Genomic DNA, 20,376 nt, shown 5'->3' with positions numbered 1-20,376 from the left:
TCTCCACCTCTTCACATGTTTACATTTGTGTCATCTTAGCACTCAGCATGTGAGGCAGTGGCTAAATGCACTGTTTCAGTTGACTTCTGCATTTAGTTATTTACATTATTTCATTATTTTTTTTATCAACTGACATTCATTTAAAATGTTTTAACTTTAAATGTGTTTTACTTGAAACATTTTATTTACGGTCAAAAGTGGTTCTCCTGCTGTTTATAAATGGAGGGGTTGGTTTATAATGTAACTGGGTTTTCAGGGGTATTTGTTTGAATTCTTGACAGAATGTGTAGTTAAGTGAGTTGTCACCAGGAAAATGGAAGTCACCAGTTGCACCTGTAGTTTAAATTGGACAAGGCTGTAATGATTGGGTTGAATTATACAGTTCTAAATGTTTTCTACCTCTTCGGGGGGCTAAATTATATAGCTTTAGACTTGTGCGTATTCACAACAACCTAATGTTTCCCAGGGTTCTCCAAGAAGTACAAATTCATCTGTAGAAGGGGGAAAAGAAGGTGAGAATAAGTTTGAGTCTTCATAAGAAAAGTGACAAATGTTCTGTGAGAGAAACCCCTCACAACTCTGTTGACTGGGGAGGAAGCACCACAGAGTCAATCATGTTTCTTGTTTCGCCTCTTTCCTAGTGATCCGTCACCATGAGTACGGACGCGGAGATGCAAATCTACGGCAAGGCTGCCATATACCTCCGTAAGCCTGAGAAGGAGAGGATGGAGGCACAAACGGCACCCTTTGATTCAAAGAACGCCTGCTATGTCGCAGACACCAAGGAGCTTTACCTTAAGGGTTTGGTCACTGCCAGGACTGAAGGAAAGTGTACTGTGACAGTCGCGCATCCGGACGGCACTAAGGAGGTAAGCCTGATTTGAAAAGTATTCAAATTTCTCTGTCTTGAAATTAATATCACAATAATCAAAACATGCCAATAGACTAAATGAAATCAATAACAGCAGTAGAATATAACCTTGAAAAACATACGTTTTATTGCTGCTATTTAAAAATAGCATGACATGTTCTGTACTGACTAGTTAAGAATCACCATGTGTGTCAGTGGCTGATGACAAAGTAGTTGGATTAGATTGAGGTTTGCAGTTTTAAACATTATTTTTTTTTTAAATATTGAACTTGTATTTAATGAGCAAACAGAATTCAGTCCTGCCCAGTTTGATCTGTGTATAATCTATATTTCTGACTGTTTCAGGAAGGAAAAGAGTTCAAGGAAGCAGACGTCTACCAGATGAACCCCCCTAAGTATGACAAGATTGAGGACATGGCCATGATGACCTACCTGAATGAAGCCTCTGTGTTGTATAACCTCAAAGAGCGTTATGCAGCATGGATGATCTATGTAAGATACCTGTCTAAACATACACACACATACAGTACTACACATAAAGTCATGGTAGAAACCAAAACAGACCAAATACAGTAGACCTACATTACTATACCATAGTACACCCACATCCTCACATAAATCCAGGTAAACGTCAATCTGATTGTTCTCATCCCCTAATTGAATTTATTCTCGTTCATCCAGACCTACTCTGGGCTGTTCTGTGCCACGGTGAACCCCTACAAGTGGCTTCCTGTGTACGACATGGAGGTTGTTAACGCCTACAGAGGGAAGAAGAGGATGGAGGCTCCACCCCATATCTTCTCTGTCTCTGACAACGCCTTTCAGTTCATGCAGATTGGTATGAGCTCTAATGGAAGGATGGATGGATGGATGGATGGAGGGAGGGAGGGAGGGAGGGATGGATGGATGGATGGAGGGAGGGAGGGATGGATGGATGGAGGGAGGGAGGGAGGGAGGGAGGGAGGGAGGGAGGGAGGGAGGGAGGGAGGGATGGAGGGATGGATGGATGGATGGATGGATGGATGGATGGATGGATGGAGGGAGGGATGGATGGATGGATGGATGGAGGGATGGATGGATGGATGGATGGATGGATGGATGGATGGATGGATGAATGGATGGATGGATGGATGGATGAATGGATGGATGGATGGATGGATGGATGGAAGTTAAAATATGTTTTAGGGACGTATCTGCTGACTAGAAGACTACGTTAGAACAGTTTGCTGGTAATATATGATTTGACTGGCCTTGAATGGAAAAGGTTCCTAATTTAAATCCATGATGATGCTATGAATGTCCCCATAATGTTGCTTGAGTATGACAATCAATATGTTGTTTTGTTGCAGACCAGGAGAACCAGTCCGTCCTGATTACGTAAGTTGTTTACTAAAATCTCACTTGAGAAAATGTTTCTACTGCAATATGTTGTGTCACTTGGGTGTGATATATTACGTTATGAATGGATTAGGCTACGCATAGGAATGAGTCGATGAGCGGGGATATTTGTTAATGATTTACTTATGAATTAAAATACGTCAACAGTGTATTTTTCAATGTTATTTATTAGTGTAAGCCAATCTGACATTCAAACATGTAACTAAAACCCCTGATTCTCTGTCATATTAACCAGCGGAGAATCCGGTGCAGGAAAGACTGTCAACACCAAGCGTGTCATCCAGTACTTTGCCACCATTGCAGTGTCTGGTGCCAAGAAGGAAGCAGAACCAGGCAAAATGCAGGTATGTTGAACCTTTGTAAGACATTTCAGTTTGGTGGGCTGTGATCAAGCAATCGAGAATAACTAACTTTACCAGTTTCTGAGCAACTTGTGTTTGTCTCAATCAGGGGTCTCTTGAGGATCAGATCATTGCTGCTAACCCTCTGCTGGAGGCTTACGGTAATGCCAAGACAGTGAGGAACGACAACTCGTCTCGCTTCGTAAGTATGAAGGGCACACTGGGAAAGTGATCTAATATTGGACAAATGTATTTCAGTATTTCCCTTCTGACATCAATAGATGTCCAACAAACTGTAACATTTAAAGGGGTCTATCAAAGTAAAATGTTAGATGTATTTAGTTAACCTCTTTCTAACCCCCATGCTCTACTTTAGGGTAAATTCATCAGGATTCACTTCCAAGGTAGCAAACTGGCTAAAGCGGACATTGAGACCTGTGAGTTGATTTGGATTATTTCTCAATTCTTTACTAAATTCACACAGACTTTTTGGGGAGATAAGCTTTATCCAATGCTCTCTCTACTCTTCACTCTTCACTCTTCTCTCTCTCTCTCTCTCTCTCTCTCTCTCTCTCTCTCTCTCTCTCTCTCTCTCTCTCTCTCTCTCTCTCTCTCTCTCTCTCTCTCTCTCTCTCTCTCTCTCTCTCTCTCTCTCTCTCTCTCTCTCTCTCTCTCTCTCTCTCTCTCTCTCTCTCTCTCTCTCTCTCTCTCTCTCTCTCTCTCTCTCTCTCTCTCTCTCTCTCTCTCTCTCTCTCTCTCTCAGACCTGCTAGAGAAGTCCAGAGTGTCCTTCCAGCTTCCCGATGAGAGAGGTTACCACATCTTCTTCCAGATGATGACCAATCACAAACCTGACATTATTGGTGAGGCAAAGTAGAGGTTCAGGGGGAATGTTTCCTACCTCCATTATAAATACTATTACAATGAGTTAATCCATGGTAACACGGCATCTAGATATGGGTCAGGTCTTTGGGAAATATCTATTAAGTAATGGACTGTGATGCACTAGTCCACGAGTCTCAGTTGATAATATTTATTTTACACTACATCCTTGAGTCCATCTATTGAGTAAAGGAGAGATACTGTAAAGGTAGGACAGTACAATTCTAAGAGATTTAACTGACAAGACATCCTCTGTTGTCCATAGAAATGTCACTCATCACCACCAACCCCTACGACTTCCCCATGTGCAGTCAGGGTCAGATCACTGTGGCCAGCATCAACGACAAGGAAGAGCTGGATGCCACAGACGTGAGTCAAACAAAGGGTTCATCATATTCTATATATGGTATGGGTAGGACCACTGTACACTCTGAATGCACTGTGCAATTCCAACCTGGTGGCTGCTGGGAATTTTCATGTATTGGTTTGTTTGATTTTAAATGCCTTGAGTTAGTGTTAGGAGTTTTATGAATAATGACTAAACAATAACTACATTGTAAATAGAACTATAACCAATTAAACTCTACTCTTTTTTATTATATCTGATTAATAACGTTAATTCATAAGGAAGGGATTGTGTAGCATGAAACAGGAGGTAATTAAACATAATAAACACCATTCCAACCAGGTTGGGGAGGAAATGGATTGTGGGGTTTTAAGTAAGCAGAAAGGATCATTAACCTGTGGTTGAACCGACTCAACTTAGCTCTGAGATGTTCAGAGAAGGCAGCAGTGTTTTCCTGGGTTTTCCATTATCTGGAACTGTCTTCTAAATAGTGATGGATGAAGGTGAAGATTGCAGAAGTGAATCTTGATAAGTGTGTGTCTGGAGCGAGCAAAGCTAGGGGGTTGGAATAAACTGTTGAACCTGTTTTGTCCTGGTCGATAGGAGGAAGGACATTTTATAACCTATGACGTCATATTTTGTACATAACCTGTTGTTCGTGGTTTCATGGCAGCTCGCTCCGAGAATAAATACTATTTTTCTAATTTTGATAAGACTGGTCTCAGTCTATTTTATGCAAATAAGAATCTTACAAATTCTCCTAAAATAGACTAAGTGAATTTAATTAATGAACACATATAGGAATTATGAAAGTCCGATGACAGTTAGTTAGGCATGTGCCTCAAGGAACTCTTCATGCCTTCAGACTTCACCTTGAGGCCCATACTGTACATGTAAGACATCCACAAGAGAGTGTCACTAAGTCCCTGTGGAACTGTGTCAAATGTATCTTGTGATGTCATCTACCAGTGTTGGTCAAGTGTATTCACGTGGATCTGAGAAGCCAGTCAAATGTATCCATCCCATTTGTTCTGGTGAGAGCACAGAACTGTAGTGTTCTGTATGTGAGAAAATTAGCGTTCAGTTCATCACTGTTGTACTTCCTGTCTAATGCCAGGATGCCATTACAATCCTGGGCTTCACCAATGATGAGAAAAATAGCATCTACAAGCTGACAGGAGCTGTACTGCACCATGGCAACTTGAAATTCAAGCAGAAGCAGCGTGAGGAGCAGGCTGAGCCAGACGGCACAGAGGGTGAGTCCCACTCATAGATATACAATATGTAAACATTAGTCCCATTCCCAGTCCCACTCATAGATATACAATATGTAAACATTAGTCCCATTCCCAGTCCCACTCATAGATATACAACGTGTAAGATAGACAGAGCCTCCTCAAAGTCTGGCAGGAGATCATTGATGGAGCCCAATTACAACCTCCAGAAATGATTTAAAATTATGGATGTGGGTTCAAATCAAAACCTAGACCCACAAAAAACTTGGCCAAACCCCTTTGTCAGGGTGACATCAGAAACAAGTGATCTTGTGTTTCTGAGTCTGTTGTTGTTGTTGTTGGTTCTCTCTCCAGTGGCTGATAAAATCGGCTACCTGCTGGGCCTGAACTCAGCTGAGATGCTGAAGGCTCTGTGCTACCCCAAAGTGAAGGTCGGCAATGAGTATGTGACCAAGGGACAGACTGTGCCTCAGGTAAGGCGGCCAAACACAGCGTCTACCATTTTCTGAGCACCAGAAATATTTTGGTGATGAGTGAATTGCTTGTTTTGAATAGTGATTATGTTTTCCCCAAGCTCTTTTCACCTTGTCACTAGACATGGTCAATATCTCATGTATTCATTTGAGCTATTATCATTGCAGGTTAATAACTCAGTCTCGGCTCTGGCCAAGTCCATCTATGAGAGGATGTTCCTGTGGATGGTCGTCCGTATCAACGAGATGTTGGACACCAAGAATTCAAGGCAGTTCTACATCGGTGTGCTCGACATTGCCGGGTTTGAGATCTTTGACGTGAGTCTGAGACCAGAACAAGACAATTAGTTGTGATTGAGAGGGATTACAGCCTTGTATGATGATGAAATGATCCCTTCTGAAATTCCTTCAACAGTACAACAGCATGGAGCAGCTGTGCATCAACTTCACCAATGAGAAACTGCAACAGTTTTTCAACCACACCATGTTCGTCCTGGAACAAGAGGAGTACAAGAAGGAGGGAATCGTCTGGGCCTTCATTGACTTCGGCATGGACTTGGCTGCCTGCATTGAGCTTATTGAGAAGGTAAGCTGTCTGTCAGGATTATAATGGACCTCAACAGCAAAGTTTAAATGGAGTGATGTGAGATATTATCACATGGTACAACACATCTGACTGTTGATAACTCAATATGTTTCCTATTGTGCCCCTAAATGAAGATACTCTCATAATAGCATGTTTGCTAAAATAATAAATGTGATCCTAAATGTAAATATCACTAATTTGATGTACATCTCTTTTCGTAAAGCCATTGGGCATCTTCTCCATCCTTGAAGAGGAGTGCATGTTCCCCAAGGCTTCAGACACTTCCTTCAAGAACAAGCTGTATGACCAGCATCTTGGCAAAAACAAGGCATTTGAGAAGCCCAAGCCAGCCAAAGGCAAGGCAGAGGCCCACTTCTCCCTGGTGCACTACGCCGGCACTGTGGACTACAACATCACTGGCTGGCTGGACAAGAACAAGGACCCCCTGAACGACTCAGTTCTTCAGCTGTACGGGAAGTCTTCAGTCAAACTGATGGCGACCCTGTATGTCGCTGCCCCACCTGAGGGTAAGACTAGCAGAACATCAAAATATTTCATGAAGAACTAGTTACAAATCAGTCCCATATTCTTTAAAGGCTCAGTCTGCAGTTGCTACATCCATTCGTGGATGTAGAGGTTAGAGGTTAAAAGATATGTACCCATTCATTCTTGAACATTTTTTCTTGAAGAACATTGGCTTAGTTCACCTGTCGTACCCCATCAGAACTCAAAATATGAGCTTGTTTTAATGTTTGTAAGCAAAGTAAAGGGAAACATGCACTTTACAGCCTCAAAACATTATTAAAACTATAATTTTGATATCATGAATGGTCAGTCCTTCAATACATAGATCTGTCTATACATTTGAGTGGTTATGTTTCTCCATTCATATCTCTCAGTTTTTTATCGAAACAGGGGCAGGGAGCATATTTTGTTATTGTTTCAACTGCTGATTGTTGCTTCAAATGTATCACAATTTGTCAGGGGGATTTACTGGGTTCATTTACTCATTCAACAGGTGTTATTTTACACAATCTCATTGGCAGCACTTGCATTAAGATAAGTGTGAAATTAACATGAGATTCTCTCATTTATAACAGATACAACCAAGAAAGGAGGCAAGAAGAAGGGTGGTTCCATGCAGACTGTGTCCTCCCAGTTCAGGGTGAGCTTTTAAAATGTGGATATTCAGCTGTAGTGATTATCAGAAATGATTTCTGAGAACATGGTTTGTAACCCTCTTACAGGAGAACTTGGGCAAGCTGATGACCAACTTGAGGAGCACTCATCCTCACTTTGTACGCTGCCTGATCCCCAACGAGTCAAAGACTCCAGGTACAATAGATGTTGAGTTAAATATGAATATTGTCAGTACAGTATCAGTAACATTAACAAACCAGTCTTTAACCTGTTTATGAGTATTTAAAGAGACTTGGTTTGTGTTTCCAGGTCTGATGGAGAACTTCCTGGTTATCCACCAGCTCAGGTGTAATGGTGTTCTGGAGGGTATCAGGATCTGTAGGAAGGGCTTCCCCAGTAGAATCATCTATGCTGACTTCAAGCAGAGGTACACACACACACACACACACACACACACACACACACACACACACACACACACACACACACACACACACACACACACACACACACACACACACACACACACACACACACACACACACACACACACACACACACACACACACACACACACACACACACACACACATATTTTACGTAATATAACCAACCTATTACATGACATTTCTCCTGATTCAGGTACAAAGTACTGAATGCCAGTGTCATCCCCGAGGGCCAGTTCATGGACAACAAGAAGGCTTCTGAGAAGCTGCTTGGGTCCATTGATGTGAATCACGAGGACTACAAGTTTGGACACACCAAGGTCAGTCAAATACCCCCCAGCAAAAACAAATTTCTATGTAAAAAAAAAAAAAATGTATGAGGTGAAGAAAAGTTAAGTAAAGAAATAAAAACAACTGCAAAAATACTTTCTATCTCTTTCCATAATTCTGGTGGTTCCATAATTCACCATGTCAACCTGTGTCAGGTGTTCTTCAAAGCCGGTCTGCTGGGTGTCCTGGAGGAGATGAGAGATGAGAAGCTGGCCTCTCTGGTCGGCATGGTCCAGGCTCTCAGCCGTGGATTCCTCATGAGGAGAGAGTTCACCAAGATGATGGAGAGGAGGTGAGGAAGAGTAGACATCTTGGCAAAGAATTCTGTCAGCCTCCTGTATGTAATGTATAATGATTGTGTACTGAATATGCTGTGAGTTGTTCAGGATGAGAAGGTACATGATATAATATTCTATTAAAGCAGCAGGTTGGGATTTAGCAAGCAGTTCAATTGTTATTTAAATAAGTGATATTTACCCATTAATTCTGGAATAATATGAAATGCCTCATGATCTTAGGGTTACTTGTCAGTCATTCCCTATGTAGCGCTATCTATACATGTAAGAGTGGTTTCATTTCCCCCATTCCTCAGCTGTATACAAAACATGTCAGGGTCCCTGTTTTGTTATTCCTCAGATCACAGAATGTAGTTTTAAAGTCCTCCTCTTTAAAACTGGAGGAAATATTTGTTACTGTAATTTAATTATACCAATGTGTTTTCATTAATTGAATTCCTTTAATTTATTTTAATGAGAATTTGTAAAGTTCTTGTTTGCATAAAATAGACGGAGACCAGTCTTATCAATAATAGGTAACAGAATGTATTCTCGGAGGGCGCTGCCAGGTTACCACGAGCAACAGTTTATATACAATAACATGACGTCATTTCATTGCTTCTAAAATGAATCCCCTCCTCTCGACCGAGACAAAGGGAACTTTAAAAGTTAATTCTAAGTTCATTCTGACCACCTAGCACATACACAGGACACACAACAAAACTGAATTAACTTGTGACTCACCATTATCGATCACCAATTAGCTGACAGTTCTAACTAACAGAAAACCTAGGAATGCACTCACTGCCTTATCTAAAACACACCAGAGCTCATTTCTTCGGTTCAACCATAGGTTAACTACCTTATCTGTTTACTTAATCCATAAAACATTCCTTTCTTCCTAGTTGGAATGGTGTTCATTAACTTCAATTACTCATTGTCCGTGTCACACAATCCCTTCTTATGAACTCATATTGTTAATCAGATATAATGAAACAGAGTATAAGTTTACTTAGTTACAGTTCTATTTAAAATGAGAATATTGTTCAGTCATTTAATCAAAATTTTCCTAACAATCTTTAAACATGTCACTCACCATGTCACTCACCATGTCACTCACCATGTCACTCACCATGTCACTCACCATATCACTCACCATGTCACTCTATCCTTTCTGTGGACCAGAGATTCTGTCTTCACCATCCAGTACAACATCCGTTCATTCATGAATGTGAAAACCTGGCCATGGATGAAGTTGTACTTCAAGATCAAGCCCCTGCTGCAGAGCGCTGAGACTGAGAAGGAGCTGGCCAACATGAAGGAGAACTATGAGAAGATGACGTCGGACCTGGCCAAGGCTCTGGCCAAGAAGAAGGAGTTGGAGGAGAAGATGGTGGCCATGGTGCAGGAGAAGAGTGACCTGGCGCTTCAAGTCGCATCTGTGAGTGAGCAACAACCCTCATCAGAGCACATTTAGACACACAAGTACACAGACACTAACACAATCGCTATGTGACTAACTCAAGAAAATGCCCATGGTATATATTTATATTTAAAACATTTAAATTGATTTGCTCTGACTTATTTGACTAAATGAAGTCTATATTTTGATACACAAAGTGAAAACACCGTTTTTTTCTCCTGTTCTGAAACCAGGATTCAGAGAATCTGAACGATGCTGAGGAAAGGTGCGAGGGGCTCATCAAGAGCAAGATCCAGCTGGAGGCCAAACTCAAAGAGACGACTGAGAGGCTGGAGGACGAGGAGGAGATGAATGCTGAGTTGACTGCCAAGAAGAGGAAGCTGGAGGACGAGTGCTCTGAGCTGAAGAAGGACATTGATGACCTGGAGCTCACCTTGGCCAAAGTGGAGAAGGAGAAGCACGCCACTGAAAACAAGGTCTTGTAGACAGTCTAACCAAACAATAATCCAAAGAATCATCAACTCAAAACAGAAATGTAATTCAAGTCTTTTTGTGAGTGCAGTAAAAATTAAGACACAAAATAGTGTAATATGGTGTACTCCCCACATGGGAGTATACCTGGGGTGGCAGGTAGTCAAGTGGTTAGAGTGTTGGACTAGTAATTGAAAGTTAGCAAGATCGAATCCCAGAGCTGACAAGGTAAAAAATCTGTCATTCTTTCCCTGAACAAGGCAGTTAACCCACTGTTCCTAGGCTATCATTGTAAATAAGAATTTGTTATTAACTGACTTGCTGAGTTAAATAAAGGTAGAAAAAAAAGATTCATTGCATGTTCTGCTACCCACTTGTTACTGCTACTTCACTTATGGTGAATTGACCAAAAACTACGTTTGTTGTGGCCGTTTTCAGGTTAAAAACCTGACAGAGGAGATGGCGTCTATGGATGAGAGTGTTGCCAAGCTGACCAAGGAGAAGAAAGCCCTCCAAGAGGCACACCAGCAGACACTGGATGACCTGCAGGCAGAGGAGGACAAAGTCAACACTCTGACCAAGGCCAAGACCAAGCTGGAACAGCAAGTGGACGACGTGAGTGGAGTTTGACATTCTGGCCATGATATTATGCAAGATGATATAATCTACAGTTGTTTAGATTTGACCAACACATTTCTGTTTATATCTTGTAGCTTGAGGGTTCTCTGGAGCAAGAGAAGAAGCTCCGTATGGACCTTGAGAGAGCCAAGAGAAAGCTGGAGGGAGATCTGAAACTGGCCCAGGAGTCCATAATGGACCTGGAGAATGACAAGCAGCAGTCTGATGAGAAAATCAAGAAGTAAACACAAATAAATGACTACAGTATTCCCTGCCTTCTTGATCAACATAATGGTTCTTCTTGGCTCATTCTTGTAATCATGAAATAGTCTTTGTATGTGATTCTTAAAAGCAAAGTGAATGGTAGCTTAGGCTCCCTTTACACTGTCTAACCTAAACAAACTTTGCAATCAACGTGTTTGTGTTTGTTAGGAAGGAGTTTGAGACCACCCAGCTCCTCAGCAAGATAGAGGATGAGCAGTCTCTGGGAGCTCAGCTGCAGAAGAAGATCAAGGAACTCCAGGTACAGTACAGGATCTAAGCTCCAGTACAGGAAAATAACCAATGCATTTCTTCTGGTAGTGTAACAGTATAACTTTAGACTGTCCCCTCGCCCATACCCGGGCGCGAACCAGGGACCCTCTGCACACATCAATAACAGTCACCCACGAAGCATCGTTACCCATCGCTCCACAAAAGCCGCGGCCCTTGCAGAGCAAGGGGAACAACTACTTCAAGGTCTCAGATCAAGTGACGTCAAAGATTGAAACGCTATTTAGTGCGCACCACCGCTAACTAGCTAGCCGTTTCACATCCGTTACACTAGCACTAATTCTTCCTAGTGGATTCTGATGGCTCAGTAAGATGGAAGATGGTGCTTCTTGCTGGTGCTTCTAATCTATGTAAAGATGTTGCTTCTTACCGTTGTTAGGTTGGTTCCTGCATGGGACAATGTCTAATGAATATAGTAAATATGTTAGTGTAGCTGGCTATGTATAAACACATTTATGCTAAATATACAGTACATGCTATTATTATGTAGTGAGGTTAAATTGTTTCAACTGTATTGTAGTGTTCATTCCCCCTGCTCCTGACCCTTTTTCTAGGCCCGTATTGAGGAGCTGGAGGAGGAAATTGAGGCTGAGCGTGCTGCCAGGGCCAAGGTTGAGAAGCAGAGGGCCGATCTCTCCAGGGAACTTGAGGAGATCAGCGAGAGACTGGAGGAGGCCGGAGGCGCCACTGCTGCTCAGATTGAGATGAACAAGAAGCGCGAGGCTGAGTTCCAGAAGCTGCGTCGTGATCTTGAAGAGTCCACCCTGCAGCATGAGGCCACAGCCGCCGCTCTGCGCAAGAAGCAGGCCGACAGTGTGGCTGAGCTCGGGGAGCAGATCGACAACCTGCAGCGAGTCAAGCAGAAGCTGGAGAAGGAGAAGAGTGAGTACAAGATGGAGATTGATGACCTCTCCAGCAACATGGAGGCTGTCGCCAAGGCTAAGGTGAGTAGTGATGTTTTGGTCAAGCAGTGTTGAGGGTCAACAACATTACCATTCAATAAACTGAAGTTGACAGTCCCATATGTTTCACTAACAGGGCAATCTGGAGAAGATGTGCCGTACTCTTGAGGACCAGCTGAGCGAGCTCAAGACTAAGAATGATGAGAATGCTCGCCAGGTCAACGACATCAGCGGACAGAGGGCCAGACTCCTGACAGAAAATGGTACCGTCAACAATGAACAACAAACCAATATAGTTCACCTCAGTAGTACACAATAACATGTGTCGGGGGCTGTAAATTCAGTCCACACAGTTTCTGCACTACGATTCCTCAAAATAAAATGTCAATCTTCGAGAACAGTCCCCATAACAAGATGTCCCTCTTTCCCTGCAGGTGAGTTTGGTCGCCAGCTGGAGGAGAAGGAAGGCCTGGTGTCTCAGCTGACCAGAGGCAAACAGGCCTTCACTCAGCAGGTGGAGGAGCTGAAGAGACTGATTGAGGAGGAGGTCAAGGTAAGGCATCCTAAATGGAAACCACCTTCCAGTTTAGATCTTTATCTACACATAGGCTGTTTCTACACCTCCCTCAGAGACTTCTACTGTCATCTGTTTTACTCTCCCTCTCTAATCTCTCTTTGTCTTTATTTCTCTCTCAGGCTAAAAACGCACTGGCCCATGGTGTCCAGTCTGCCCGCCATGACTGTGATCTCCTGAGAGAGCAGTTTGAGGAGGAGCAGGAGGCCAAGGCAGAGCTGCAGCGCGGCATGTCCAAGGCCAACAGTGAGGTGGCTCAGTGGAGGACTAAGTATGAAACTGATGCCATCCAACGCACAGAGGAGCTGGAGGAGGCCAAGTGAGTTGCACTCAATAGTAAAAACTAAAATAAAGGCTGTGGATGGTGAGGCTGGTTGGGGATCTGAGAAAATGTTACTTCAATATGTAGTGCAATATTTGTTTCACAACAAGTTACTCACCATAACACCACCCGCTGTTGTCCAACAGGAAGAAGCTGGCCCAGCGTCTGCAGGAGGCTGAGGAGACCATTGAGGCGACCAACTCAAAGTGTGCCTCCCTGGAGAAGACCAAGCAGAGACTGCAGGGAGAGGTGGAGGACCTCATGATTGACGTTGAGAGAGCCAACGCCATGGCCGCCAACCTTGACAAGAAGCAGAGGAACTTTGACAAGGTGACCATTTATAAACCTCACTCTAGGGTGATATTTTCTGTCTGCTATTTGATCAGTTGTATTATAATTGTAGCATATTTCCGATTGAAAACTCTCTTTCAATGAGTTGTAATGAAAATCCCATGGATTTCCCCAGGTTCTGGCAGAGTGGAAGCAGAAGTATGAGGAGGGCCAGGCTGAGCTGGAAGGAGCTCAGAAGGAGGCTCGCTCAATGAGCACTGAACTCTTCAAGATGAAGAACTCCTACGAGGAGGCTCTGGATCATCTGGAGACTCTGAAGAGAGAGAACAAGAACCTGCAACGTGAGCATTTGACAGCAGTTATTTTTGCATGATGTTTGACCAGTGTTTGAAAATGGAATCGACTGGAATCATCAACATTATATCAAATTGCTATTACACAATCTCAGAATTTTTACATACATTTTAAAATATATATATTTTTGGAACTTGTAATTGGTATTCTTTTGAACAACCCAATGATGTGGGGTGGCAATTAGATTTGCAGGACAGCATGAAGTGCTGTTCATTAATTAACTGTTATTATGATTCATTATAAACTTCAGTGCATTGGTGATATCCACTGAAAATCTCCCAAGTCTAAACAGCTTCTGTGTTTGTGTGTGCAGAGGAGATCTCTGACCTGACTGAGCAGATCGGAGAGACTGGCAAGAGCATCCATGAGCTGGAGAAGGCCAAGAAGACCGTGGAGACAGAGAAGTCTGAGATCCAGACCGCTCTGGAGGAGGCTGAGGTACAAACTACAGCTGTTTGATATGAAAAGCAGTGTTACGCTTGCCTATACCAACTACAATCCAATGCTTCACGTATTGGTTTATATTGTCATCATATACACAGTATTTAATTCTTTGTGAAATACACATCCTAATATATTGAGCACAATTCGCTTGACTGCTTCTCTTTGTCCAGGGCACATTGGAGCACGAGGAATCCAAGATTCTGCGTGTTCAGCTGGAGCTGAATCAGATCAAGGGTGAGGTGGACAGGAAGATCGCTGAGAAGGACGAGGAGATGGAGCAGATCAAGAGGAACAGCCAGAGGGTGGTTGACTCCATGCAGAGCACCCTGGACTCTGAGGTCAGGAGCAGGAATGACGCCCTGAGGGTGAAGAAGAAGATGGAGGGAGACCTGAATGAGATGGAGATTCAGCTGAGCCACGCCAACAGGCAGGCCGCTGAGGCCCAGAAACAGCTGAGGAACGTCCAGGGACAGTTCAAGGTAAAGGGACTTGGACATCAGGGAGGGATTTGTTCGTGAATCAGTAGAAAATAATAGATCAGAGGAATGTAATAGACTGGACTATTATACTGTACACTCTTTGAAGTAAAGGGGCCTGGAAGAACGTTTTGGGTTGCCGCACCGGCAGAACCTTCCCAGTTGAAAAAGGTTCCAAGAACCCCTCTGAAATAGACCTTTGAGAAACCTCTGTGTAAAGTTTCAAACTGTTATCTTTTTTTGTGATGGGAGGGGTTAAATGTTGAACCTTTTCAATAATATATTATAGAGGTGTCATTCTATCAGATTGGAGACGTGGCTTATTGGCAGAGGTGGGACCAAGTCATTGTTTTACAAGTCACAAGTAATTCTCAAGTCTTAGCACTCAAGTCCCAAGTCAAGACAGGCAAGTCCGAGTCAAGTCCAAAGTCAAGACAGGCAAGTCCGAGTCAAGTCTCAAGTCAAGACCGACAAGTTTCAAGTCTTGAGTTTCGAGTCCTAAATAAGTCATAATGTGCTCTCCGAGTCAAAAGGCTCAAGTCCAAGTTAAGTCACATGTCATTGGTGTTAAAGTCAAAGTTGAGTTGCAAGTCATCTTATTTGTCACTCGAATCCAAGACATGTGACTCGAGTCCACACCTCTGCTTATTGGAGGGTTATTTTTTGTCAAGCATTAGCATAAATGTTAAACCTGTTCCTCATGTTAAGTTAGTATACTGCAAATTGAAATGTTCCTTCAATATTTTTGCATATTGAGTTTTCTAATATAATCATTTTTAATTGCTGATTACATTCAATAAGAACGTTGTAAATATTCCAACTTTGGGATTTGCTTTTGAAGAATTCATACACCTCCACTGGCCTCATTGAAGCAACAAAACTGTCAGTGTTCAACCTGAACATGTGATGACAATACAACAGAACAGATGAACAGGAATTAAATTTACTCTAACGGTCGGCCAAAAAAAATATCTATCTTAAAGCCATGCCTCCACTCCAGGGATCCTCCATGAACCCGTTGCTAACATTAAAGGTTTACCCAAGAACCCCTCAACTAACCAAACGTGAAAATATGAACCATTGACTAGGGGTTCCTTGAGAATCTCCAGGGTTCCTCTAGTCACCACTAATTCTAAGAGTGTAGAAAGGTAGGGATATTAGGGACATTTTTACCCATTAACATTTCTCTGACCGATTGTATTGTCCGACTTCCACAATTCCTAATTCATTGTGAACCCCAGGATGCCCAATTGCACCTTGATGATGCCGTCCGCGCCGCAGAGGATATGAAGGAGCAGGCAGCCATGGTGGAGCGCAGAAACGGTCTGATGGTGGCTGAAATCGAGGAGCTGAGAGTTGCTCTGGAGCAGACAGAGAGAGGCCGCAAAGTGGCTGAGACTGAGCTGGTGGACGCCAGCGAACGTGTCGGACTGCTGCACTCCCAGGTACGGGTCAAAAGCCATTTCTAATGAAACTCAACCAAGCATACCGTTTACATTTCCATGATTTCAGCCTTGTGACTTTCTCTTTCTCAGACTTGTAAGCTCTTGAGAGTCAAACAAATAGTCTTGTTTCCTCCTTCAGAACACCAGCCTTGCGAACACCAAGAAGAAGCTGGAGACTGACCTGGTTCAGGTGCAGGGAGAGGTGGACGACATCGTCCAGGAGGCCAGGAATGCAGAGGAGAAGGCCAAGAAGGCCATCACTGACGTGAGTCCTTGAATTACATCAACTTGATTTGTCCCCAAGGGCCAGCAGTCGCTGGGCTGGTTTAACCACACCAAAGATCCCAAAGGAGCTTTATGATTGGTGCATAAATTAAACTAACTACCATTCCAGGCGGCCATGATGGCCGAGGAGCTGAAGAAGGAGCAGGACACCAGCTCTCACCTGGAGAGGATGAAGAAGAACCTGGAGGTCACAGTCAAGGACCTGCAGCACCGTCTGGATGAGGCTGAGAATCTGGCCATGAAGGGAGGCAAGAAGCAGCTCCAGAAACTGGAGTCCAGGGTGAGTTAACAGCAGGGTGGATTGAAAAACAGTTTGCTGGAAATGTATTTGATCATATAAAAATAATGTATGTTGGGGGAAAATGCCTCACTTTGGCGAACATTTAAATTTTCTAACACAAAGAAATCTACTTTTGGTAAGATTTGAATATGGCATTCTGGGTATTTTGTAGGAAAATACATGTTTAATAACTGAAGATTACTGTGTTTAAATACATTTTATACGTTTTATTATTACAATTTTGAGTAATTCACTCTTAAAAGCTAAAGTCTTTCAGCATTAAGGTTTGAGAATGTCAGGGGTTCACCTAGGGGTTATGATAGGGGCTGTACCAAATGTTTGATGTATTATAATAATTGATTATGCTTATGTTGTACTAATTAAAGAGGAGAGGTTAATAATACCCCCCCTCCTTTATAGGGTCCTAGACTACAGATTAACAATATACTTTATGAGGTTTAATATTGTTCCACAGTACATTTCTAGTCTCTGCCTCTTATAAAGAAACTGTCTGGGAAATGTGTGAGTTCAGGCTGTCTGTGAGAAGAGCCTAAAATATAAAAGAGATGCAGAGACACAGAACTCCCCAGGGAGTGTAAGAGTTAAGAGACTAGTCAAACATTCCATTATAAATCAAATTGGGGTGTGGACAATTACTGCTAAGCTTTAAGATAACACTGAAACGCTTTGTTTGTGTAGCTGTGGATGCATTGGCTTGGTCTCATGAGTAGAAGGTAATGACATAGGCAGTGACATCACTAAGGCTGGACTTCAGGTTTTATAAAATATCTTGGACCCTTGAGTATTTTGCAGAACTTACTCGGAAACATGCATGCTATGTTCCTGTTGACAACTTCTGCCAGCAATTGCATTAATAAAAGTTGTTGAATGATTTAACCTCTCTAGGGTATGTGGGAAGCTAGCGTCCCATCTAGCCAACATCCAGTGAGGTTGCAGAGCGCCAAATTTAAATACAGAAATACTCATTATAAAAATTCAGAAAACAAAACATATTTTACATAGGTTTAAATATTAACTTCTTGTGAATCCAACCACGGTGTCAGATTTTAAAAATGCTTTACGACGAAAGCATACCTTACAATTATTTGAGAACATATCCCAGTTGACAAATTATTACAAACAGTAACCAGCCAAGCAGAAGCATTACATAACTCAGAAATAGAGATAAAATTAATCCCTTACCTTTGATGATCTTCATATGGTGGCACTCAGAAGAAATTACTTTACTAAATAAATGTTCTTTTTGTTCGATAAAGTGTCTTTATATCCAAAAACCTCAGTTTTGTTTGCTCGTTTTCTTCAGTAATCCAAGCCTGAAACCATTTCTAAAGACTGTTGACATCTAGTGGAAGGCATAGGAACTGCAAATTGAGTCCTAAGTCAATGGATACTGTAATGGCATTGTATAGAAAACTACAAAACCAACAAAAAAAATACTTCCTGAATGGATTTTTCTCAGGTTATCGCCTGCCAAATCAGTTCTGTTAACCACAGGGCTATTGTGTATTAATGAGTTCTCTCAATAACCCACCTACATAATGAAATGTATTTTTATTTTTATAATAGACCCCTTTAATTAAAATCGTAAAAGTACATAGGAACACTTGTGCCTCCTCGACTAGCTGAAGAACATTCCTGTTTTACAAAGATTTGTTACGTCTGATTTCACCACCTCACATAAATGCCAACGTTTATTTCTTCCACAAAGGTGCGTGAGCTCGAGACTGAGGTGGAGGCCGAGCAGAGAAGAGGTGTAGACGCGGTCAAGGGAGTCCGCAAGTATGAGCGCAGAGTCAAGGAGCTCACTTACCAGGTAAGAGAAAGTGCATTCTGCACACACTAAAGCACACTGGTTTGTGTGTTAAACTATGGACTATTGATTCTTGTAACTTCTCCCACAGACTGAGGAGGATAAGAAGAACGTTGCCAGACTTCAGGACCTGGTAGATAAGCTGCAGATGAAAGTGAAGGCCTACAAGAGGCAGGCTGAGGAAGCGGTGAGTCACAGACTTAGTCAAATCCTCTGAGAGCTTACAGTCCCAAGGAGACATTACAAAACATTTAGTGAGATTAGTTGAAGTGTTGTTACTGCACAATGTCAACATTGACTCAGTTGATAGTGCAAGTAATTTCTGAAGAAATGTGTAACATTTTAAAGTAGAGAGGGTTGAATATTATTTAGCTTTGTGCCGGGGGCTGGTCTGGTGGTGGTGCTGACTCTCCTGGATCACATGACCCTGGAAGCAGCAGATTACTCACTTTCTCTTCTGTATCATCTATCTCCCTATATATACTGTACAATGCTATCCTAAATCTGTCAATAAAAAAAAACGTTCAAATACATTTTAAAAATATATATTAATTTGGTAGCTGAAGCTCCAAACTTTCAATACTGATGTTATGCTCTCCTCTCTTTTCCTCACCCAGGAGGAAGCATCCAACCAGCACATGTCTAAGTTCCGGAAGGTTCAGAATGAGCTGGAAGAGGCTGAGGAGCGTGCTGACATCGCTGAGACTCAGGTCAACAAGCTCAGAGCCAAGACCCGTGACTCTGGAAAGGTATAGAAGTGCTGCTAAACATACACCTGACTTCACAGTAGACAATTCTGACATTTTACACTCACTCAAATGTATTTTAGATTTCTGAGAAACACATAACTAATCCAAATTTAGTTGGTACAAGGTGTTTACTGAGTCTTAAATGCTTGAGCCATTCTGTTATTACCATGTGTTGATATAATTATCATGTTCATTATTAATACTGATCCATTCTGTTATTACCAAGTGTTGATATAATTATCATGTTCATTATTAATACTGATCCATTCTGTTATTACCAAGTGTTGATATATTTATCATGTTCATTATTAATACTGATCCATTCTGTTATTTCTTTCTTCTTACAGGGAAAAGAATCTGAATAAACAAGACCAAAGTCTTATCAATTTCCTGTGTTTCATAAAATATGATTTTCATGGTGAAATGTTGAGCATTGATTAAAAACATGTCGGCCTACATACACTTCCTTTGTGACTGTGGACTTATTTCTCAGAAAACAGCTTTTCATACCATAAAAAATACCTTACTTTAACTAGGATTCAAACCACAACACTTGTTTTGGTTAAGAGCTGAGGGTTTAGGCTGGATAAATGTAATCACTTTGAAATTCCTGAACAGAGCTATGGATGCAAAGATTGATAATCCATTACATCATAAATTATAGTTATAGTTATAACCTTTTACACTCTGGGGAATTGACCTATATGGACACGCCCAAATTGGAATGTTTTGAAAAGAAACAAATGGGAGGAATATATGCGTAACCATGGTAACTAATTGAGCGAAAACATTTTTGGGAGATTGAGCGGAAATTCTTAGATCAAGTTCTCCAGAGACAACTGCATACGAATTTTGTCACAGATTATGCATACAATAACCTGGTGTGGACAGAAAATGTAAACATTTATAAATGGTAATCGTGCATCTGACTCAATTACACAAGATTTTAGTTCTGGGTTAACTAAAACCCAGATGCACATAAATGGATAAACACTGACAATTGGGATACCGATTTATCATTAGAAAATTTGAATATC

At 41.9% G+C, this 20,376-nt stretch overlaps 1 protein-coding gene across 1 annotated transcript; it reads left to right on the top strand.

Moving 5' to 3' along the window:
• Positions 1–466: 466 nt before the first annotated feature.
• LOC139413828 (myosin heavy chain, fast skeletal muscle-like) lies at positions 467–19,801 on the top strand. The gene is made up of 40 exons (XM_071161621.1): positions 467–512; positions 642–869; positions 1,217–1,363; positions 1,553–1,709; positions 2,221–2,248; positions 2,505–2,613; positions 2,720–2,812; positions 2,987–3,047; positions 3,374–3,472; positions 3,757–3,860; positions 4,955–5,093; positions 5,427–5,545; positions 5,714–5,863; positions 5,961–6,131; positions 6,355–6,658; positions 7,232–7,296; positions 7,379–7,466; positions 7,581–7,698; positions 7,914–8,037; positions 8,203–8,339; positions 9,508–9,763; positions 9,979–10,221; positions 10,655–10,831; positions 10,930–11,075; positions 11,267–11,357; positions 11,941–12,330; positions 12,425–12,551; positions 12,723–12,841; positions 12,985–13,181; positions 13,331–13,514; positions 13,651–13,816; positions 14,143–14,267; positions 14,444–14,752; positions 15,991–16,194; positions 16,334–16,459; positions 16,589–16,759; positions 18,489–18,593; positions 18,682–18,777; positions 19,208–19,339; positions 19,687–19,801. Exons 2-40 carry the CDS (start codon positions 654–656, stop codon positions 19,702–19,704), a joined length of 5,811 nt encoding a protein of 1,936 aa, XP_071017722.1. The 5' UTR covers positions 467–512; positions 642–653; the 3' UTR covers positions 19,705–19,801.
• The last annotated feature ends 575 nt before the right edge of the window (positions 19,802–20,376 follow it).

Source organism: Oncorhynchus clarkii, chromosome 1 (genome assembly GCF_045791955.1).
Source record: "Oncorhynchus clarkii lewisi isolate Uvic-CL-2024 chromosome 1, UVic_Ocla_1.0, whole genome shotgun sequence".
Classification (NCBI taxonomy): Eukaryota; Metazoa; Chordata; class Actinopteri; order Salmoniformes; family Salmonidae; genus Oncorhynchus; species Oncorhynchus clarkii.
This window is presented reverse-complemented; position numbering and strand designations above follow the sequence as displayed.